The sequence below is a fragment of the Oncorhynchus gorbuscha genome, linkage group LG02 (genome assembly GCF_021184085.1).
Source record: "Oncorhynchus gorbuscha isolate QuinsamMale2020 ecotype Even-year linkage group LG02, OgorEven_v1.0, whole genome shotgun sequence".
NCBI lineage: Eukaryota > Metazoa > Chordata > Actinopteri > Salmoniformes > Salmonidae > Oncorhynchus > Oncorhynchus gorbuscha.
In genome coordinates this window covers 43,266,470-43,291,481 of record NC_060174.1, presented here as the reverse complement: position 1 = coordinate 43,291,481, position 25,012 = coordinate 43,266,470, and the positions used below count along the sequence as shown (strand labels likewise).

At 43.4% G+C, this 25,012-nt stretch overlaps 1 protein-coding gene and 1 pseudogene across 1 annotated transcript; both read left to right on the top strand.

Moving 5' to 3' along the window:
* The first annotated feature begins 1,663 nt into the window (after positions 1-1,663).
* LOC124002628 (DNA-directed RNA polymerase III subunit RPC2-like) lies at positions 1,664-8,498 on the top strand. The gene is made up of 4 exons (XM_046310195.1): positions 1,664-1,882; positions 5,444-5,539; positions 6,235-6,397; positions 6,762-8,498. The coding sequence occupies exons 1-3, from the start codon at positions 1,780-1,782 to the stop codon at positions 6,369-6,371; spliced, it is 336 nt and encodes a 111-aa protein (XP_046166151.1). The 5' UTR covers positions 1,664-1,779; the 3' UTR covers positions 6,372-6,397; positions 6,762-8,498.
* A 1,166-nt stretch (positions 8,499-9,664) lies between these two features.
* LOC123990224 lies at positions 9,665-24,370 on the top strand (annotated as a pseudogene).
* Positions 24,371-25,012: the final 642 nt, after the last annotated feature.

Genomic DNA, 25,012 nt, shown 5'->3' with positions numbered 1-25,012 from the left:
GACTCTACACCAGCCTCCCCATGCCCTGATCCCAGGACTGCGCTAGTGGATGCAGACTCTACACCAGCCTCCCCATGCCCTGATCCCAGGCCTGCGCTAGTGGATACAGACTCTACACCAGCCTCCCCATGCCCTGATCCCAGGCCTGCGCTAGTGGATACAGACTCTACACCAGCCTCCCCATGACCTGATCCCAGGCCTGCGCTAGTGGATACAGACTCTACACCAGCCTCCCTATGCCCTGATCCCAGGCCTGTGCTAGTGGATACAGACTCTACACCAGCCTCCCCATGCCCTCACCTGCGTCTTTATTCTCTCCCTCCTTTATTAATACCTTCATTATTTTCCTCCCGCTTTGTTATTGCTGTTTTGTTTTCCTCATCCTCCCCCACCCTCATCCCTCCTTCCCCGCCTCGCTCTGTATTCCCGCCTTGACTGGCTTTGTCAGGGGGAGAGATACGCAGCAGCCGCACCAAAATCCCAGGGCCGGGGAAGCGGAGGGATTTTTTTCCACGCTATGACAAAAGAATGGCCGCCTTGACTGGAGCGATTGAGCTAATCCTGCAGGCCCCAGGTCTGATAATGTAATTATGGCTGTCTTAAGGCCTTTAATTTCCCCCCATCCCGACCTGCTCTGGCTGAGGAGTGGGGGCGAGGTGGGGGTGGAGGGGTGTACAGGGCCTCCTTTCAATAGGGGGCTTATGCACTTAGAACGCCCAGCAATCTCCTCTCTCTCCAATTATGATTCCCTGACATTCAACTAATTGGCCCGGCTGTGCAACGGAAGCTTAATTTCTTTATTATTAATTTTGCCGGTGCTGCTTGTTTGTTTTGATGTATGCAAATGTGTCGGGAGGGTTGGTGGGAGGTTGAGCGAAAGAGAAGAGAGAGGTTCCCCAGTGAAAGCCTTACTGGGTAGAGGAAAGGAGAGAAGAGAGACCTGGGAGAGAGGCCAGGTCAGGCTTATCTCAGGGTTGGCACACCTGGTTATTAAATCTGTCTCTTTGGTCATTTTCTCTGAGCTGATAACGGAGAGGAACAGAACAACTGGCAGAAGAAGCCAAGAGAACTGGGAGAACAGAGGGTTTGATATGACTATCTCTTGGAGTATTGTTGTTTCACATCTAGTTCGTTGCATCAGATACTCGGTCTGTAACTTCCAGTATTGAGTTTTGATGTTTCCAATGTGTCAGTTTTGCCTTTTAGATCATAATTAATCGGATTGTTATGGACAGGGAGGACCTGATCCTAGATCAGCACTCTTTCTCGGAGACACTTAATACATTTGGGCCCATAGGTTCTGACTGTACTAAGAGCTCAGACACAACAATAGCGTTTGCTGGCCGAGAGTATATAGTAACTTTGAGTGTAATTTGCGAACTAAGCATGCACCGATTTTACATGTAGAATCACATGAAAAATGTTGCCAGTCAGACATCAACAGTGGGTGGTCCCTGAAACATCCTGCTGAATGATCGGCAGACAAACGCTTGATCTACATTTGGTGCAAGCTTTAACACTCTCTCTCCCCCTCTGTTCATTTCAGAGCTGAAGAAGATATCAGACCAGATCATCCCCAAGCAGCCCAGTTTGACATAGTCAAATGCATGCGGAAGGACCAGATCACCAACGGCATGGTCAACGCCATCTCCGCCGTGAGTACTGCCCCTGTATCAAGATTTGGTCCCTTATACCAGACAGAGGACATATGGCAAAAGGGGATTTGACCTGTCCCTCTCTCTGTGCCCCCATGGGAACTGGTCCCTGAAGAGGTTTAAGATGGACCATCAGGGTGTGACACAGGTGTTGTCCAGTCTCTCCTTCATCTCGACTCTGGGCATGATGACCAGGACCTCCTCCCAGTTTAGAGAAGATCAGGAAGGTCAGGGGACCCCACTCCCTGCAGCCCTCCCAGTGGGGCATTCTGTGCAGATAGACAGGCACATATATACTGTATATATTGGCAAGCACGTACACTTAAATGAGCAAACACACACACACACACACATGGCCCCAAAACCCCATTACATCCATGCTCACACACACTTATAAAATCACTCCTACTGTTTAAAACTAATACAGTGGCTTGCGAAAATATTCACCCCCTATTTTGTTGATTTACAACCTAGGATTAAAATAGATTTTGGGGGAGTTTGTATGAATTGATTTACACAACATGCATACCACTTTGAAGATGCCAAATATTTTTTATTATTTTTTCAAACAAGAAATAAGACATAAATCTGAACTTGAGCATGCATAACTATCCCCCCCCCCCACACACACACACAAAGTCAACACTTTGTAGAGCCACCTTTTGCAGCAATTACAGCAACAAGTCTCTTGGGGTATGTCTCTATAAGCTTGGCACATCTAGCCACTGGGATTTTTGCCCATTCTTCAAGGCAAAACTGCTCCAGCTCTTTCAAACTCCAAACTGCTCCAGCTCCTTCAAGTTGGATGGGTTTGCTGGTGTACAGCAATCTTTAAGTCATACCACAGATTCTCAATTGGATTAAAGTCTGAGCTTTGACTAGGCCATTCCAAGACATTTAAATGTTTCCCCTTAAACCACTTGAGTGTTGTTTTAGCACTATGCTTAGGGCCATTGTCCTGCTGGAAGGTGAACCTCCATCCCAGTCTCAAATCACTGAAAGACTGAAACAGGTTTCCCTTGAGAATTTCCCTGTATTTAGCGCCATCCATCATTCCTTCAATTCTGACCAGTTTTCCAGTCCCTGCTAATGAAAAACATCCCCACAGCATGATGCTGCCACCACCATGCTTCACTGTAGGGATGGTGTTCTCGGGGGGATGAGAGATGTTAGCTCAATTTTAGTCTAATCTGACCAGAGTACCTTCTTCCATATATTTGGGGAGTCTCCCACATACCTTTTGGCGAACACCAAACATGTTTGCATATTTTTTTCTTTTATGGCTTTTTTTTATGGCCACTCTTCCATAAAGCCCAGCTCGGTGGAGTGGACAGCTTAAAGTGGTCCTATGGACAGATACTCCAGTCTCTGCTGTGGATGTGTTGCAGCTCCTTCAAGGTTTATCTTTGGTCTCTTTGTTGCCTCTCTGATTAATGCCCTCCTTGCCTCGTCTGTGAGTTTTGGTGGTCAGCCCTCTCTTGGTAGGTTTGTTGTGGTGCCAAATTCTTTCCATTTTTTAATAATGAATTTAATGGTGCTCAGTTGGATGTTCAAAGTTTCTGGTATTTTTTTATAACCCAACCCTGATCTGTACTTCTCCACAACTTTGTCCCTGACATGTTTGGATAGCTACTTGGTCTTCATGGTGCCGCTTGCTTGGTGGTGCCCCTTGTTTAGTGGTGTTGCAGACTCTGGGGCCTTTCAGAACAGGTGTATACAGTTGAAGTCGGAAGTTTACATACACCTTAGCCAAATACATTTAAACTCAGTTTTTCACAATTACTGACATTTAATCCTAGTAAAAATGTATTAGGTCAGTTAGAATCAAAGGTCTACAACAGGTGTAGACCTTACAGTGAAATGCTAACTTACAGGCTCTAACCAATAGTGCGGGGGAAAAAGGTATGTGTGTGTCACCACTGTATTTTAAGAATGTGAAAAGTCAGAATAATAGGAGATAATTATTTATTTCAGCTATTATTTCTTTCATCACATTCCCAGTGGGTCAGAAGTTTACTAATTGAGTGTATTTGGTAACATAGCCTTTAAATTGTTGAACTTCGGTCAAATGTTTCGGGTGACTTCCCACAATAAGTCGGGTGAATTTTGGCCCATTCCTCCTGACAGAGCTGGTGTAACTGAGTCAGGTTTGTAGGCCTCCTTGCTCGCACATGGTTTTTCAGTTCTGCCAACAAATTCTCTATAGGATTGAGGTCAGGGCGATGGCCACTCCCATACCTTGACTTAAGCAACTTTGGAAGTATGCTTGGGGTCATTGTCCATTTGGAAGACCCATTTGCGACCAAACTTTAACTTCCTGACTGATGTCTTGAGATGTTGCTTCAATATAACCACATCATTTTCCATCCTCATGATGCCATCTATTTTGTGAAGTGCACCAGTCCCTCCTGCAGCAAAGCTCCCCCACAACACGGTGCTGCCACCCCCGTGCTTCACGGTTGGGATGGTGTTCTTCGGCTTGCAAGCATCCCCCTTTTTCCTCCAAACATAACGATGGCCATAATGGCCAAACAGTTCTATTTTTGTTTCATAAGACCAGAGGACATTTCTCCAAAAAGTACAATCTTTGTCCCCATGCGCAGTTGCAAACCGTAGTCTGGCTTTTTTTATGGCGGTTTTGGAGCAGTGGCTTCTTCCTTGCTGAGCGGCCTTTCAGGTTATGTCGATATAGGACTCGTTTTACTGTGGATAATAGATACTTTTGCACCTGTTTTCTCCAGCATCTGGGATTGATTTGCACTTTTCACACCAAAATACGTTCATCTCTAGGAGACAGAATGCGTCTCCTTCTTGAGTGGTATGATGGCTGCATGGTCCCATGGTGTTTATACTTGTTTATACTCGTACTATTGTTTGTACAGATGAAGGTACCTTCAGGAATTTGGAAATTGCTCCCAAGGATGAACCAGACTTGGGGAGGTCTACAATTTTTGAGGCTGATTTCTTTTGATTTTCCCATGATGTCAAGCAAAGAGGCACTGAGTTTGAAGGTAGGCTTTGAAATACATCCACAGGTACACCTCCAATTGACTCAAATGATGTCAATTATCCTATCAGAGGCTTCTAAAGCCATGACATCATTTTCTGGAATTTTCCAAGTTGTTTAAAGGCACACTCAACTTAGTGTATGTAAACTTCTGACCCACTGGAATTGTGATACAGTGAATTATAAGTGAAATAATCTGTCTGTAAACAATTGTTGGAAACATTACTTGTGTCATGCACAAAGTAGACGTCCTAACCGACTTGCCAAAACTATAGTTTGTTAACAAGAAAATTGTGGAGTGGTTGAAAAATGAGTTCTAATGACTCCAACCTAAGTGTATGTAAACTTCCGACTTCAACTGTATATACTGAGATCATGTGACAGATCATGCGACACTTTGATTGCACACAGGTGGACTTTATATAACAAATGATGTGACTTCTGAAAGTAATTGGTGGCACCAGATCTTATTTAGGGGATTCATAGCAAAGGGGTGAATACATATGCATGCACCACTTTTCTGTTTTTTATATTTTATATATTTTTTAAATGAGTTATTTTTCTCATTTCACTTCACCAATTTGGACTATTTTCTGTATGTCCATCGGGGGATGAATACTTTTGCAAGGCACTGTATGTGTGAATATTGAACTGCTGCTCAAACAAGTGCTATTTGTTTTTTGTCCTGGACAACCCTAACCCTAATTCCAGTTCTAGATGGTGTTGCCTTGGCCTGTGTATATCAGCTTCTGATCAGTGGTTTTGTCCTGTCGTGTCCTAGACCTGTGGTCTGGTGAAGAACCTGGCCCTGATGACCCACATCACCACAGACATGGAGGACGGCCCCATCGTCAAGCTGGCCTTCAACCTGGGAGTGGTGACCACACACAGGCACACAGGCACACATGCACGCCCAGACATCCAGAGGCATACGCATAAGCACTTGATACACACAACCAGCAGTAGGCTCTCAAGCCAGGATTGTTGCTGGTGGCTCTTCCCTTGTGTTTGATTACTTACAAACTGCTTCTCTTCTTAAAAGCCGTCCTCTGCTTTTCAATACAGTGCCACAAACATGAAGGTAAAGAACATGGAATGTCCAGTTTACAGAAACAATATGTTGTGCTTCATACAGTGTGTCTGATAAGCTATTAATTTAGTGCTACTAATGTGCCATGAAAAAGTCTGGACTGGGTTCATTAATTAGTCTATATGTTTCAAGCCACTGATAACTGTCAAATTATGTTGACTGTCTGCCACCAGGCTTAATTAATTAGTAACAGCAGGTGTCAAAGCGCCACAGAGAGCGTGCAAATCCTCCCACACACACACAGAGCCATTTCACTGTGGCTCCTCCATTTCCTCAAGTTCAATATGCACAGAACCCCTGCTGGAGTCTGTGGCTCTGCAAACTGTGTGATAGATACAGTAGCCAGTTGGACTTTATGTTCTATGCATTATTTCTGTGCACGTTGATCAAACAACCCCTACTGTAGTCACGACAGTAAGAATTGAGAGTAAGGAACCCCGCCTTATAGTCGGCGTCTCTGGGTGTGTCCATCCTGTCCACAGGTAACATCCTGGGTGTGATCTGGGACCCCCAAAGGCTGGTGTACACCTTCAGACCGATGCACAGGGCCGGCTTCATCAACGAGTTTGTGTCCATCTCCACCTTCCTGACCGACTGCTGTGTCTACATCTCCTTATGACTCAGCACGGGTTCTGCACCAAAATGGTTTGAACACATTTTTTTATACTAGTTCACTCCTCCATCTCTCGCTAGCACCCACCATTTTTTAAATGGTGCTATTTCTCCTGGCAGACCGTACATCATTGTGAAGGTAGAGCAGCCAATCGTCAAGAACAAGCACATCAAGGAGTTGACCCAGGTGGGCTCCAGATCATCAGCTCATACAGCTAACGTTATTCAACACAAAGAAACTAGCGTCATCTACCGCCAATGAATTTAGCTCTGATATGAGCTATGATCCCAGCCAAGTGTACTTTTTTAAAGGGGGTAAAATGTTAACAATAGTGGTGGTAGTTGTGGATTTTTTAAATGTTTACGTGATGATGATCTTTTATTTCATTGCTGTCAGAACCTTTGAGGAGCCTGGTGGAATACCTGGATGTGAACGAGGAGAACGACTGTCAGATCGCCCTCTATGAGCACATGATTAATATGTGAGTAAGCCATGGCTCACAACCATGTCTACCATGGCTCTACCATGGCTCTCTACCATGGCTCACTACCACGTCTACCATGGCTCTCTACCATGGCTCACTACCATGTCTACCATGGCTCTCTACCATGGCTCACTACCATGTCTACCATGGCTCTCTGCCATGACTCTCTGCCATGGCTCTCTACTGTCTGAAACGTTGGGCCTCTTTTGTCTTGCTGCGTAGTTTTTTCCGTACTCAATATTCTCTGCTGATGGATATGATTCTTATCAGTCCTAATGCTCTTGTTTACAAGCATTTCGATACACACGGTTAGCAGATGTTAATGCGAGTGTATGTGACCAATAAAACTTGAATTGATTTTGTACTACTAGGAGTCTGTGCTGGCCTGATCCTCTACCTCCATCACAACCAGTCCCTCAGGAATTACATACCTGTGTGCTATGGGCAAGCAGGCCATGGGTGATACACCTCTCCAGTCCTGTGCTACTGTCTTTAAAGGGTGTCTGTTTTAAGCTGCACCTTTGAAGATCAGGCAACAGTACTCATCAAACATCCTCCACAGGAGCACTGTGTACCGCTGTGAACACACACACACATTTCTTGTCAGACTGCATTTTGTGTGTGTGTGTGATGGTGTGTTTGTGTGTGTGTCAGTGTGTGTACGCGCATGGACATCAAACATGGGGTGCTTGCGTAGGCCCTCCTTTGTGCCCTGTGTGTGTGGAGGCCCTTTCCCTGCCAGTCACCCAGAGTGTCATTAGCAATTCATTGTGTCTGCTGGTCGCTGTGCTCGGGGGGTCAGTGTGCTCAGCTGCTAGGGAGAGACCAGAGTGCACACCCAGGAGCTCCCTGGTAACCAAAAGTTCTCCAAAAGACACCACTAACATTCGCAAAGACCTAGTCAACCCCATCCCCCTCCCTGTCTCCATCCACCCCCTCCTCCCTTCCCCCATCTTTACACAAAAACACTGCTAGTGGCACTATATTTGGCCCAATATCCTCTGCCGTGTCTGTTTTGTGTGGCCATGCCTATACATGTGCAAATGTGGCTCTATGGGCGGGGGCCTATTATCACAGGGCTCTGTTTCTTGTAGCCTGATTGTGAAGTAATAGCATCTGACAAATGTCAAGGCCTCCAGGGAGGGCAGTCATTATGCCATAACTTGCCCTGCCCAGCTCCTCTCCCCTGTCTGTAGCACAGAGCTGGCCCTGTTGGCCCTGGCTCAACCCCAGCCCATGGAGATGCAAGATTAAAACAACTCAGCCAGATATTCTCTGAGACACTGCTTGGTTAAGTGGCTCAAACACTGACATTGAGAACATTTGGTGTTTCTTGGTGAAAATGTGTTCTTATTTTTGCTTTGTCTTTGCTCTGAACTGAATGAGTTTTGAAAGATTTCTCAGAGAATTGATTAATCAAATACTTTGGAAAGTTTTAAAGACTTGAATAGGTATGTCCATTCTAATTGTATTTTTATGGTTTCTCTTGTCAGGTACAATTGGCTACACCCAGAGGAAGCGTACAGACACTGATATACAGTTGAAGTCGGAAGTTTACATATACCATAGCCAAATACATTTAACTCAGTTTTTCACAATTCCTGACATTTAAGCTGAGTAAAAAATCCCTGTTTTAGGTCAGTTGGGATCACCACTTTATTTTAAGAATGTGAAATGTCAGAATAATAGTAGAGAATGATTTATTTCAGCTATTATTTCTTTCAATACATTCCCAGTGGGTCAGAAGTTTACATACACTCAATTAGTATTTGGTAACATTGCCTTCAAATTGTTTAACTTGGGTCAAACGTTTTGGGTAGCCTTCCACAAGCTTCCCACAATAAATTGGGTGAATTTTGGCCCATTCCTCCTGACAGACCTAGTGTAACTGGGTCAGGTTTGTAGGCCTCCTTGCTCACACGTGTTTTTTTTTAGTTCTGCCAACAAATTCTCCATAGGTTTGAGGTCAGGGCTTTGTGATGGCCACTCTAATACCTTGACTTTGTTGTCCTTAAGCCATTTTGCCACGACATTGGAAGTATGCTTGGGGTCATTGTCTATTTGGAAGACCCATTTGCGACCAAGCTTTAACTTCCTGACTGATGTTTTGAGATGTTGCGTCAATATATCCACATCATTTTCCATCCTCATGATGCCATCCATTTTGTGAAGTGCAGCAGTCCCTCCTGCAGCAAAGCACCCCCACAACATGATGCTGCCACCCCCATGCTTCACGGTTGGGATGGTGTTCTTTGGCTTGCAAGCCTCCCTTATTTTCCCTCCAAACATAACAATGGTCATTATGGCCAAACAGTTGTATTTTTGTTTCATAAGACCAGAGTACATTTCTCCAAAAAGTACGATCTTTGTCCCCATGTGCAGTTGCAAACCGTAGTCTGGCTTTTTTATGGCGGTTCTTGAGTAGTGACTTCTTCCTTGCTGAGTGGCCTTTCAGGTTATGTCAATATAGGACTCGTTTTCCTGTGGATATAGATACTTTTGTACCCGTTTCCTCCAGCATCTTCACAAGGTCCTTTGCTGTTCTGGGATTGATTTGCACTTTTCTTACCAAAGTACGTTCATCTCTAGGAGACAGAATGCGTCTCCATTCTGAGCGGTATGACGGCTGCGTTGTCCCATGGTGTTTATACTTGCGTACTATTGTTTGTACAGATGAACGTGGTACCTTCAGGCGTTTGGAAATTGCTCCCAAGGATGAACCAGAGTGGTTGAATAAAGAGTTTTAATGACTCCAACCTAAGAGTATGTGAACTTCTGACTTCAACTGTATCTGCTGGGTTAACTCCTGAAACCCATGGTCAAGACTAAGACCATAGAGCTGATAGACTTTGAGAAGCTGCCTGCAGGACAGAACGCCACAGTGGCTGTGATGAGATACAGTGCATATGACAGAGGATGCTCTTATCCTCAACAAGGCCTCTCTAGACAGAGGTGAATTACTGATCTACGTTAATGTATGTCTATGAGCTGAGCAGGCAAATTGTATTGTATTCCGCAGGGGTTAAAGTCTCAATTCAGTTTGTACACTTGTTTACATGGATATGCTTCTTAATAAAAACATATTTGAAACGAGCCATTACGTTTCGTTATTATCATGTAATTTACTTATTATTATTCTGTTTTACTTCTACATATACATCAACAAATTAAGAAATGGCAGTTTGGAGAGGATCTGTCACATGTTTGTATTGACACAACATTAACAGAGTCAAAATAAAGATATGCCTTAATTGGCTTTGTCTGTTGGCTTTTCTGCATATAATTTTTAACATTTAAGTCATTTAGCAGACGCTCTTATCCAGAGCGACTTACAAATTGGTGCATTCACCTTATGACATCCAGTAGAACAGTCACTTTACAATAGTGCATCTAAATCTTAAAGGGGGGGGTGAGAAGGATTACTTATCCTATTCTAGGTATTCCTAGGATAGGATAAGTAATTTCTATTTCGACACCAAAACATTCAAACAAAGTTCAATGGGTTTTCTCCCCCTTTCCCCGAAATATATGGATATAGTCACAAACCCTGCTGCGGTCATTCGATCGTTCTTCAAAGAGAGGACGCCGTAATGAGAGATATAATGTAGCCTAAACTATAGAAAATTGTCCTTTTACAAGATTAAGTAGTGACAGGAGTGTTCGATTCTTATTAAAGAGATGGCGTCCAGATAGGCTACTTTAGGAAGCTTTCTCGATGGACATAATATAGGCCTACTGAGAGAATCAACTCACGCGCACACCCCCATAAAAGCACCTGCCAATCAAAGCCATTAGCATATGTCGGACACAAGGAAATATTTCTCCTTTCCTTAAAACGTATGAAAAAAACCTAACCTACCTTAGGCTTTGCGAAAGTAGGCTATAAAGATAGTGAATTGACAAGGAAATTATGAAGGGGACAGCTATGCTATAGTATGAAGATGAAATTGACAATCTTTGAAATAGAAACAAATGAAGAGCCTATTTATCAGCAACGCTGATTATCGATGGGGAGAGTGTTGGAATGATTTTTCAAATACTGTGACGAACTATTATAATTAGAATGATGTAAAAAAAAAACTGACTTCATTGACTTACTGTGTGAGGTGAATAAAAAATTACTAAGAAACCCAGCTGGGCACTTCCCTACATTTTGCATTTGCAAGAATCAAGCCAGGAGAGCGTGAATGATGGTATGAAACCATTTTCTTACTGAAGTGGCATAGCCTATAGCGCTCTACAGCCCGCACATATTCAGTTGTAAAGGGAAGAAGATGTAGAACCTTTAATAGACAGACTAAGTTAGCAAAACAATTCCTGATTATCATTAGTAAACACTCCCGCTTATAGTTGAAGTTTATATACATGAAAATAAAATCTAACAAAAACTAAATGATATCCTAAAAGGTTTTACACGGTTATTCAATTACCGTCACAGCCCAACTCACCGACTTCTGAACATAATCACTCATTCATTTCAGATGTAGTGTTCTTGTTACTCTATTTAAATACAGAGTTCACTCTTCTGGTTCACTTTTTAGTGGCAGTCTAATGCCATCAGACGGATACTTATTTGCAATACTGAACTCTGTCCCTCTTCTTCCATTCATTCCTCCCCAGGGTTCGGGAAGGTGCCTGGTCTACAAAAAAGCCAAGTGCACATTGATGCTCTACACCAATCAGAACTTTGACAAGGTGATGTGTCCACACGGCCACACACAAGCCCATCTGGAGGCACAGTATCCTGGACACTGACAGCATCTTCTGCCCAGGTGAGTAACCAACCAACTCTATTACAAGAACCCCACTGTCTCCCATTTTATTGTTACAACCTGTTGGTGACATCCATCTCCCTATAGAAACACGTTGAAGGATGTATTTGTGTTTTATGCAACCTAAAATGTGTATAATATATCTGAGATTTGACATTCATACATAACGAACTAGCAAATATGGAAATGATGTGAGAGATATGTAAGTAATTGTGTGTCCCAGGTGAGAAGGTGGAGAACAAGCAGGTGCTGGTGAACAAGTCCATGTCCACTGTCACTCAGACACCACTGGAGGGCAGTGCCCAGCCAGGACTGCCCCAGTACAGACACATGCCCATCAGGTGGGTCAGCCACTCATACACCCCTGCCTGCCCCCACACAGAACTATTATTATAAACTGAGTGGTTCGAGCCCTGAATGCTGATTGGCTGACGGCCGTGGTATATTGGAAATATACCACACCTCCACTGGCCATATTGCTTAAATATAACGTTCGTTCCTCATCTACTATCTCTTCTGACCTTTGAGCAAAACACTTAGTGTCCACTATATGACGTCAAACAACCCAGTCCTTTCAGGTCTCTTTCAGCGATTCAGCCTTGTCAGATCAGGTCAGGTGTTTATCTCCTCCAACGCAGACGATGCTTTCCTCATCAAGATCCTGCTGAGACAGACCAGGAGACCAGAGATAGGTTAGTTCAGCAGTCGGCACTGAGAGAAAGGTACTACTGACCTTCCCTTATCTGCCCTCTCAGGGCCATATGATGCTTATAATCGGGAAAGCAACTGATCTGTCATAGGCCTGATGTGTCTGCATGAACTGCAGAGTCTCAGTGCCCCATGTCAACATACAGAATATACAGATGTAATCTAACGCAGTGTTGACCAACTGAAATGGTAGATTCCTTTGCAAGACTTTGTGTGTGAGAGCGTGTGCGCGCATTAGTGTGTGTGCACGTGTGCATTTGTGTGTGTTGAGTCAGGCCCCAGTGTTGCCAGTAGTTCCAGTGAGGGCCTCTCTCCTCGTCTTTCGAGGGGCTCTGCTTTTCAATTAATTGGCTCTTTGTCCTGCGCCAGACTATGCAAATGTATTACACCCCAGCAGTACACTGCCGCTCCTGGGAAAAGTGTTTACAACCGCCATTGTTTTGCTGCTGCACCTCCCTCTAGAAGAGAGGGCCTGTATGATGTTTTAATCGGAAAGCTAACTGGCGCCATGCATAATTTACTCACTTCATTAAACGGGGTCGCTGCTGGGTCTGGCCAGTCAGTATAGCCATGGGACAATATCCTCTGTCTCTTACAGGAGTGAGGGGTCACCAAGGGGTTAGGCATAGCAGGAGAGGGGGAATGCTAGAACTGGGGAAAGGCCCGGGATGGAGCTACAAGTGACCAACCTGAGATTTACTGTAGCAATGCTGGAGTGTGTTCTTGGGTTGTTTCATGTTGGTGCACTAAAGACTGGATTTTCGTCCCGCTGCCATCCTCACAAGGATTTTGTACGGAGTGACGGACTGTTAGTACTGTTGAATATACTGTAGGAGTGGTATAAGTGTTGCAAATGACTTTCGTTTTTTGTGAAGCAGGCTATAGATTTGTTATATGAAATGCAGAGAATCCACTTTCAAAAAGCAATTCTGTATTAGTTAAAGAAATGTGTTTAGCTGAGTCTTGGCAAATTTATTAAATTCTACGTCTAGCTGGTCATTAGTAGTCTCATAAGTCTCATATTGTAATCAGAGCAGAATAAGTTTGGGCAGTAGGTAGCCTAGTGGTTAGAGCATTGGGCCAGTATTTCGGTTACTGGCCCAAATCCCTGAGCTGACAAGGTAAAAATCTGTCGTTCTTCCCCTGAACAAGGCAGTTAACCCACTGTTCCCCGGTAGACCGTCATTGTAAATAAGAATTTGTTCTTAACTGACTTGCCTAGTAAAATAAAATAAAATAAGTAAATGATTTAGCGCATATGCACGCACACACACACACACACACACACACACACACACACACACACACACACACACACACACACACACACACACACACACACACACACACACACACACACACACACACACACACACACACACACACACACACACACACACACACACACACACACACACACACACACACACACACACACACACACAGCTGCAGGCCAGGGGTGGCGGCGGGGGTTGGTGTGTGGGGGCCCATTGTCCTTGCCGTCAGTGTGGAGCTGTATAGGGCGTGATGGAGGGCTCTGGACCCTCGCTGTTGTCTTGGCTTTCTCTGCCGATTTCATGCCTCTTTTATCATGCACTTTCACACAAAACAAACAACACAGAGGACGCCTGCAATGGGAACTAGTGTCTCTCTCTCGCTCTCTCTATCCCTCTCTCTCTTGCCTGCTCCTTCTCTCTCTCCATTTTCCCTCTCTCATTTTATGCCTCTCTCTCCTTTGCCCTCTGGTCTATTTTTTCCTGTTGCTCTGCCCTTTCCCTCCCTCACACTTCCCTCCACTCCTGTTTTTCCCTCCAATATCCTCTCTCTCTCTCGTTCTCTCTCTCTTTCTCCCTCTGTATAGCCTATTAGACGTTTGCCCTTTCTTGGTTTTCGCTCTTCCCGTCCTCTCCTTCCTGCTGTTGGATGGGGCTCACTCTCAATCAGGCATGGACCTCCTTAGTCCTTAGAAAAGCACGGTTCTTGTTCCCAATCAAAACATTTTACATTGACATTTTAGTCATTTAGCAGACGCTCTTATCCAGAGATAGCTAAGAGGTACAACCACATATCCCAGTCATAGTAAGTCAATTCGTCCTCAATAAAGTAGCTATCAGCAAAGTCAGTGCTAGTAAGGGGGAATAGTCAAGTGCGAGTGTTAGTTCACGAAAGGCATGCTTTTTGGGGGGGGGGGGGTTGTTATTTAAGATACCGTTTAAAGAGGTAAGGTTTCTGATGTGGGAAGCTGGTTCCACCATTGGACAGAGAAGAGCTTTGACTGGGCTGAGCAGGAGCTGCCCTCTTGCAGGGGTCTATGGCACTAATGGACCACTAAGTGTGGCTAACACTAACAGATCTGCCTGAACTTTGCTCATGACTATCTGTAGAACAGTGACATCAGCAGAGGTAACAACCATAGAAATAGAATGTAGACCTATGGAATACACATTTTTACTCTATGATGAAACCCTGTCATAAACAAGTGAATGACTGATACCACGTTCAGAAATACTACTATCCATCATCTTACTGGTATATGTCATAGCAGGGAAATGGGTTAAAGGGTCCATTCATTTGAATTCAATCGCTTTTTGACGGCATTTACCCGTTTTGCATACCCCACAAAACGACCATGAGAAATCCCTGTCTTCATCACTGGAAAAGATCAACGATTGAGTTCGATACCATTAAAAAGCTTACAAAAAGGGTTGTCAAACTATTTGATCATTTCTTGGTAAAAAGCTTTTAATAAAAGTGTACGTTTTTTTTACCTTACCCATTTTTAGATAATTGATGTTATGTTGTACATTAGCTTAGACATTACATAATCTGACTTTTTTGTGTTGCGCTCGTCATCGGTTGAGACACACCATGCTCCACAAGGTGGGTGTCATTTCAATCATAGAAACACAATTTACAGAATGGATCTATCCCTTCAGACCACTGCAATGTAGCAAGTACACCATTGAAATTCAAATTGAATTGAGAAATGTTTTCTTCTACTTACTACCACAAAGATGACTGCCAGTCCACCCACCGTGTTGAATGTCAACTTAAATGGTCATGTCTATTCTGTTATCTATATTTCTATGATTTCAATAGGTTTCCTATGGAGGGTTGACATTATTTAGAACAGATATTCCCATTCAAGTCAACATTCTCTGATGTCTGGACCTCCAACCATCTTTGTGGTACCATTTGTAAGTTGACCTTTAAATTTGATTCCCATTTTGGACCATTTGATTTAGTACATTTATCAGCCAAAACATCCACCTTTTATTCAAGAGCATGTTGTGTCTCAGCCGATGGCGAGCAAAACACAAAAACCTCAGATAGTGATGATATGGTGGGGTATGCAAGATAGGTCAACTTTGAGCACCTTTATCTCTTGAATACTTTGTCATTCAGGTCTACAAAGTTACTTTTTGAGCGCTTCCAATATGGACAAATATGAATGAAAGGTTCTGTTCAAATCAAAGGGGTGGTGTCAAAAAGTGATTGAATTCAAATGGATTTACCTTGAAGGCATTTCTATTATGTCAAATTGGAACTTTATTTTATTATCCTCACATATAGTATACACAAAACTACAGGAACATTTGTTTGGGTGATGTTAGGCACAGCTTATTTAGAGTGTATCGTTTTGCGTTCCCCATCTAGTGGCCAACAGGTCCTACAGTTACAGTGCATTGTTAGACAGAATTTTCCCACATGCACTGATTTGATTTCCCCTCTCGAGTTGAGTTGATCCCCCTTCACTTCCTCTCTGGGCTGGACTGACTGAAAGTCATGTGTGTGTAATCCTGTTCTCGCTGTCAGGTTAAGCACCTCTCTCCACTTCCTGCTCCCTTTCTTTTCACTTCTCTCCCTCTCTTTTTTGGTTTGCAAATGGGTCTACAATCTGTTTGCTCTAACCAGGGATGGAAGAGTGCCTCAGCCCCTGGGCAAACATTTGCCCTCACACTTAAGGCCTCCAGTCCCAGGCAGCTACCGGAGGCCCGGGGCCCTTGCCTCTCACATCATGTGAATCTAAAGAGGGCCCCACCAGACAACAGCAGCATGGCAGTGTATGCTGCACTGGGGGTAACTTAGTGTGGAACATGCAAGCGTCACGTTTTCCTTCAGTTAGTGTTGTGTTTTAGCATGCTCCACCAGAAGCAGCAAACTGAGGCAGAAATCAAAAGCTCAAGCTACTATCAATTGATAACGCTTCAGAGACGTGCATAGAAACTCTTGAAATAAACTTGAAATGTATAAAGACTTCACTCACTCGCAGCTGTAGCATGGCTCATTGATTTACAGTGGGTCCTTTTCATCCAGATGTCCAGTATATAATTTGTATCTGCACTTGGACCACTTTAACTCAATCTCCCTCTCTGTGGTGTGTGACAGGTGTGTGTGGCCTGATCGTTCCTCAGGAGGACATGCCTTTCTGTGACTCGGGCATCTGCCATGTTATCATCAAGAACCCTCACGACTACCACACCAGAATGATGATACAGTACCTTCACACAATTCAACATGACCTTTTCTTTGCTTTGGGGGGGTACAAAGTCCCACTCAAGGGAACTGGTAGCTAGCAGATTTTAACAGGCTAATGTGGACGAAGATAGTGTCGGCAAGCTAAGGTTGGTCGAAAATTCTCTGCTACTCCATACAGTACCTATCCTGTAACGGCTATCGGAGCATCACATCCACCCGTCACAATCTGCTAGCTAGGGAACTGGATGTGGAAGATCAGACTTATCAAAGTATCCCAAGCTTCACGTGGCTTCTTCTAACTCACGGGGGAAATTAATTCACTTTTGTTTTGATACAGTTTGAAACCTAGCCCCCTGAACCAATTATGGAGAAAATGAATCAACTTTAGTTTTGTTTCGGGTTGATAATTTGATACCTACCCTCCAAATCCTTCGACAATTCTCCCTCACTTTCTCCATTTTGCTCTCTCTGATATCCAACAAAAGCAGAAGCCCAATAAGACTGCTGTGTTGACCCTCACTCTTCACAGGTTTGAATTAGCCCTTCTGAGACAAAGCGCTCATTATCCCCCCTACTCCATTGGTTGGGTTATCATGGGCTTCCAGAACACACGTCCATTGACAACACTAAGCAGTCAATGTTATTGTTCACAAACAGATATCTGTTGCTGTGGAAACCGCTGTTAAGGAAGTCGCTAGCTTCATAGCTACTGGTATTCCCACTTTTTTCTTTCTGAGTTTAGAATAGAAAACTAGATTTTACAATGGACCTAAAATGCTGAATGACACACAATGAAACCTTTGTCATATGTTGCAATGCTATTTATTTGATATAAAGGTGTGAATTGTTCAGCAACATTACACATGTCCCAGCCTTTGATCTGTCAGTGTACTCACAGTCTCTGTTACACATACGTTGTTTTAGATACAGTTCAATTTGATTCGTCTTTTTGAGAGAATGGTTCCTTATTATTGGCTAGTGTTGTCTGAGGTTGTCATGGACAGGACACAGCAATGTTTGGCCAGAGAGGATGATCATGTGTGCTAAAGTCAGAGGTCTTCCTTCCTGTGACCTTAGTGATGGCTACTGCTCTTCAGTGGAATGGTTTGGAGTAGGGGTTGCACCGTACATTACCCTCAACAGCAAAACTCTTGCTGAATTTCTTTTTCTCTCTGGCACTTAATTGATCAATCACTGTTATTGATTATCTAGAAAATGCACACTGGTTAGCCTGTTATAAATTTGTCTCATTAATACAAGGGCATAAACCACTGAACCAGTAGGCCTGTTGACTGTTTAGCGAGTTGTGTTATAGAGCAGTTAACATTACCACCACTGATTGTAATTGCTGCTGTACATTCATCTCATCTTAAACATCAAGGTTTAGTTCATTATCATCCCATTTTGTACACAGCATGTACAGTACCAGTCAAAAGTTTGGACACACCTACTCATTCCAGGGGTTTTCTTTATTTGTACTATTTTCTACATTGTAGAATAGTAGTGAAGACATCAAAACTATGAAATAACACATATGGAATCATGTAGTAACCAACAAAGTGTTAAACAAATCAAAATATATTTTATATTTGAGATTCTTGCCTAGTCAAATAAAAAAATAAAAAGTAAAACAAATTCAAAGTAGCCACCCTTTGCCTTGATCTTCCTGTCCGGGTTAGTGCCCCCCCCCCTCCCCCTTGGGTTGTGCCGTGGCAGAGATCTTTGTAGGCTATACTCGGCATTGGATGGTAAGTTGGTGGTTGAAGATATCCCTTTAGTGGTTGGGGGCTGTGCTTTGGCAGAGTGAGTGGGGTTATATTCTGCCTGTTTGGCCCTGGCCGGTGGTATCGTCGAACGGGGCCATAGTGTCTCCCGACCCCTCCTGTCTCAGCCCACAGTATTTATGCTGCAGTAGTTTATGTGTCGGGGGGCTAGGGTCAGTTTGTTATATCTGGAGTACTTATCCTGTCTTATCCGGTGTCCTGTGTGAATTTAAGTATGCTCTCTCTAATTCTCTCTCTCTTTCTCTCTCTCGGAGGGCCTGAGCCCTAAGACCATGCCTCAGGACTACCTGGCCTTGATAACTCCTTGCTGAACCCAGTCAATCTGGCCACGCTGCTGCTCCAGTTTAATCTGTTCTGCCTGTGGCTATGGAACCCTGACCTGTTCACCGGACGTGCTGCCTGTCCCAGACCTGCTGTTTTCAACTCTCTAGAGACAGCAGGAGTGGTAGAGATACTCTGAATGATCGGCTATGAAAAGCAAACTGACATTTACTCCTGAGGTGCTGACCTGTTGCACCCTCAACAACCACTGTGATTATTCTTATTTGACCCTGCTGGTCATCTATGAACCTTTGAACATCTTGGCCATGTTCTGTTATAATCTCCACCTGGCATAGCCAGAAGAGGACTGGCCGCCCCTCATAGCCTGGTTCCTCTCTAGGTTTCTTCCTAGGTTTTGGCCTTTCTAGGGAGTTTTTCCTAGCCACCGTGCTTCTACACCTGTATTGCTTGCTGTTTGGGGTTTTAGGCTAGGTTTCTGTACAGCACTTTGTAACATCAGCTGACGTAAGAATGGCTTTATAAATAAATGTGATTTATTGATTAATGACAGCTTTGCACACTTTTGTTATTATCTCAACCAGCTTCATGAGCTAGTCACCTGGAATGCATTTCAATTAACATGTATGCCTTGTTAAAAGTTCATTTGTGGAATTTCTTTCTTTCTTATTGCGTTCGAACCAATCAGTTGTGTTGTGACAAAATGGAGGTGGTACACAGAGGATAGCCCTATTTGGTAAAAGAAATGGAAATAACAGCTCAAATAAGCAAAGAGAAACGACAATCCATCATTACTTTAAGACTTGAAGGTCAGTCAATGCGGAACATTTCTTGAAGTACAGTCGCAAAAACCATCAAATGTCATGATAAAACTGGCTCTCATGAGGACCGCCAAAGGAAAGGCAGACCCCCTGCTGCAGAGGTAACTCTGGAGTTCAGTAGAGTTACCAGCCTCAGAAATTGCAGCCAAATAAATGTTTCACGGAGTTCAAGTAACAGACACATCTCAACATCAACTGTTCAGAGGAGACTGCGTGAATCAGGCCTTCATGGTCGAAATTGAAGGAAGAAGCCACTACTAAAGGACAACAATAAGAAGAAGAGATTTGCTTGGGCCAAGAAACACAAGCAATGGACATCAGACCGGCGGAAATCTGTCTTTTGGTCTGATGAGTCCAAATTTGAGATTTTTGGTTCCAACCGCCGTGTTTGTGAGACGCAGAGTAGGTGATGAACTGATGATCTCTGCGTGTGTGGTTTCCACTATGAAGCATGAAGGACGAGGTGTGATGGTGTGGAGGTGTTTTGATGGTGACACTGTCAGTGATTTATTTAGAATTCAAGGCACACTTAACCAGCATGGCTACCACAGCATTCTGCAGCGATACGCCACCCCATCTGGTTTGTGCATAGTGGGACTATCATTTTTCATCAGGACAATGACCCAACACACCTTCTGGCTGTGTAAGGGCTATTTGACTAAGAAGGAGAGTGATGGAGTGCTGCATCAGATAACCTGGCCTCCACAATCACCCAACCTCAACTCAATTGAGATGGTTTGGGATGAGTTGGACCGCAGAGTGAAAGAAAGGCAGGCAACAAGTGCTCAGCATGTGTGGGAACTCTTTCAAGACTGTTGGAAAAGCATTCCAGGTGAAGCTGGTTGAGAATTCCAAGAGTGTGCAAAGCTGTCATCAAGGCAAAGGGTGGCTACATTGAAGAAAAACCCTTGAATAAGTAGGTGTGTCAACTTTTGTATTGTTTTGAAATGGATTGTGATGAATTGAAGGATGGCGTGACCTGTCTCCTGGGAGATATTCATTAGGGCACACTATTGCAAAACATTTTGCAAACAACAATTTATTGATGGATTTTATTCAGGTTGTCCCTCCCTATTTCAGTCAGTGTTTTGTCCAGTTTGGTGCCTATTGAATAGCATGTCTCCTCCACCAGGTGGGGAAGCTGATCAAGCTGCTGGCTGGGAAAGCAGGGGTGCTGGATGGAAGGTTCCACTACCGCACCGCCTTCGGTGGCAGCAAGGTGAAGGCTGTGTGAGGACCTGATCTGCTTAGGGGTACAACTACCAGGGCAAGGACTACATCACCTCGAGCATCACTTTGTAAACACATTTTGAATTAAAGACATGGAATGGAGGAGTGTTGTATGTCAGCCTGGTTAAACCAGACTGTTTGAAAAGTGAAACATTGGTGAGCACATTGTTCAGTCCGATTGAACCTGCTAGTTGTATTTAAGAATGTATATGTCACGTATGAGCATTACACTATGGCTACAGACATGACTTCTGTGGCTACTAATTTAACAGTATTATACAGTATTATAGCCATTCTCTAGCTCAGTGTTTCTCAGTTCTGGTCCTGGGGACCCAAAGGGGTGTACATTTTAGTTTTTGCCCCAGAACTAACACAGTTGATTCAAGTAATCAACTCAACATCAGGCCTTTAATTTGAATCAGGTGAGTTCTAGGGCAAAAAAATATATATATTTACCCCTTTATGTCCCCAGTTCCAGCATTGACAAAAATTGATCTAGCTGTAAGCCCTAGAATTTGATGGTCTTGTGTTCTCTCCTTCAGAGAGTCAATTGAGGCCTATATTTGGACCAGTGTATTATCAGAAGTTGAAGCACATGCATGCCAGATGCATGCCAGATGCATGCCAGAGCCCGCAGCCCCAGAGCTGTGATCACCAGGTCAGATAAACCCAGGAATGTTATGTGCAGAACCATATACAGAGTTTGGCCAACTTTTACACTGAACGCCATGTTAGCACCTTTTCTCAAGCTGTTGGTGATGTAACAATACTAGAGCTCCTTAAAGGTCTACATGGCTGTGGTTGTATGATACCTCCCCTATCCAATATTACAGTATTGTACTCCATTGAGTCATATTGACACTTCAATTTAATATTTTTCCGTTAAGTACAGAAAGTCATCCTCAAGCCATACCTGACCCCCCCCCCCCCCCCCATCTTACCTGCCTGCTGCTGTCCTGTTCGTGTCGGCGCCCCATCCCAGGCATCCCACAGAGGGGCGCTCTAGAGACAGAGGGGAGAGATTGAGCGCGACTGTCTGATTGGCTACGGGGCCAGCATGCTGCCGCTGGAGCGCATCATGATCTCCAGTGATGCCTTCGAGGTGGATGTGTGCGGCCAGTGTGGCCTGTTGGGATATTCTGGGTGGTGAGTGTCCTTTTTAGTCCATCTGTAATACCGGAGAATGGTAGTTAGAATCAAACTTGATACCCAAGGTTCAGTTTCCTGGTATTGCAGCTGCAGATTTTTACTGTGCTTACAACCAACAAAGTATGTGATGTGTGTGTGTGTCTGCTCTGAATGTGATTAGCATAACCAGTTAACTTAAATGGATACTTCGGGATTTTGGCAACATTTTTATGTATCTGTGTCTAGTATGAAGGAAGTTAGAGGTAGTTTTGTGAGCCGATGCTAACTAGCATTAGCGCAATGACTGGAAGTCTATGGGTATCTGCTAGCGTTCTAGTAGATACCCATAGACTTCCAGTCATTGCGCTAACGCTAGTTAGCATTGGCTCACAAAACTACCTTCATCCTGGACACAGAGACCTAAAAATGGTATCCACGAGTTCATCTGACTCTGGGGAAGTAGATAAAGGGCCTCAATGCCAAAATCCTGATGTTTCCCTTTAATCAGATGTAAAGGTTGTTTATGCAAAGACCACTAGACTGAACTAAGCACCTTTTCTATCCTCTGTTAAACAGTATTATAGAGGCCCCTCACTCCCCTGTCTCTCTCCCTCTCTCTATTCCAGGTGCCACTACTGTAAGTCCTCTTGTCTCATTTCCTCGTTGCGGATCCCCTACGCCTGCAAACAGCCCAGGAGCTGCAGTCCATGAACATTGCCCCCCGCCTTAAACTAGCATGCTACGAGTAACCTCATGCCCAGGCTAATCGCTACCACATATAGGGCTCGACTGAGAGGGAAAGCCGGCTGGTGGACAAGAGTATAAAAAGGGTGAGATGGAGATGAACTGACAGAGGGTGGAGCTAGAAATGTGAGAAGGACAACAAGCAACATTGACTATTCAAATTGACAACTGTCAATATAATGTTTTAAGAAATACTATAGCACTGTTACAATAATGGAATGGCTATAGTTTATCAGAAATTGATTACAAGGCTCCCAATTTTCAGACAGGTTTCTAAGCACGCCTTCCTCTGCTAGAGAGTGGAATCATGAATGATTGATTCATGTATGCTCGTTATGTTCGCCTGCTCCCCGGATTTGCCTTGTTAGCAGCGCAATCATTCACCACTCTGTCCAGCAGGAAACATGAAGGATGAAGTTAGAAGCTAATGTTGAACGGAGCCTGACCTCAGCAGGAGCAGATGACTGAAATTAAGCTAGCTATAATCAAAAGATGGGCTTATAAGTTCTCATAACAAAATACATTTTCTTTTTAGAGAGTAGTGAGACAGACAGCGGTGAGTCAGGCTGCAATGAAGGAGGCAAAGGAGATACACAGAGAGAGGAAGCATTGAAGCAAGCAGGGAGAGAGTTAGAGTGGTTCCCGAACTTGGGGTCCGGAACCCATGTGGGGTCCCCTAAATTTTTTATAGGGTCCCCTGACAGAGTCTAATCTTTTCAAACACATTAATAATGTGTTGGGACAGTCTGTGGGACCTAAAATTTCGTGAAATGTAAAGACAATTTTAGTATAAAGACAATTTAATATTATGTAAACTGAACAAAACTGTTTTTACTTAGTTTCAGTTCATATATGTAGTTACAGTTCATATATGGGAATCAGTCAACATCTGTCCTGACTTACCAGTCATGTATGTAGGAAATAAGTAGTGAAACATGTATTATTGAGTAGAACTTGAATAGTAAGTTAGTTTTTTTTCATGAGGTTGTGACTGCCATCTGTTGGCGACTAGAAACAATTGCATAATAGGAACTATTACAAATAGATGGTCTTTGAAAATAAATATTAGTGCTGGAAAAGGTACTTGAAAGTCCTTGAATTTGACTTTCCACTCTATGTACGAACCCTGATGATAATGAGTTAAATGCCAAGGCATACAAAAAGCAGTTGTTTGCAAAAATAGCTAAATGAAGGCTACTACAAGTGGGATACTAGTATACAATTTTTGGTTGGCATTTGTTTAAAAAAATATATATATTATTTTTATATTTCTAAAATATTTTCAAGAGTTTTGAATGTATGTTTAGCTACATTTGTGCTTTTCACCTTTTTTTGTGTACATAATAAACAACACATATTATTTCATGTTTATTTATTTATTTTTTATTTATTTTTGTTGTGGACCTGAGAACGACTTGTGAAATAGTTGATCAAGACATTGTTTCAAAATACATCAACAAAACTAATCTTGAATGTATATTGGAAATGACATTTCAATTTTTTTGTAATTATAGGAAGATTTGGACACTAAAATATGGCCATGATTCATCAATAAAAGCTACAGTAGAAATGAGAATTGGATAATGTCATTTAGCAGTCTTTTTTTTACTGATGTTAACAGAACAGTGAAGACAAATCCATTTACATTTCAGAGACACACGATGACCCAACATGTGTGGGTAGTAGATAAGTTGGACACTTCACACTGAATACCAAACACTGCTGAAGACGTGTTCAGTGTATGAACGCTAAAGAAAGGTATTATCCTTCTCTGATTGTGTTACCGCAACACAGTAATACATTGACAGCAGAAAAAAGGCTATTTTGTGTCATCCTCTCTCCCCTTTCACTCCAAAGCTTTAACACCACCAATACACAGCTCAAAGCATGCCCCCACCCACAAAGCTGAATTTGAGCTCTTTGATTGGACAAAAGCAGCGCACATCAGTAGGACGACGTGGAGGGTAGAGTGGGCTCTTTTGGGGCGGCTGCACCTGTCCTAGCTAATGAGGCTCTAATGAGCCAGTGACGGGCAGGATGGGAAAAGGATGTCTGCGGAGGGAGAGACAAGACCCCGCATCCTCGTTTCTTTTTTAAAATAAAATTAATTAGATCCTCATTTGGGGCCGTAGCTTCCCGCGACCCATTCTCTGGGCCCGTTTGATGTGGATGTGTTAGGCTGTCCTAGGATGTTCTGACAATGCTGCAGCCTTGTACA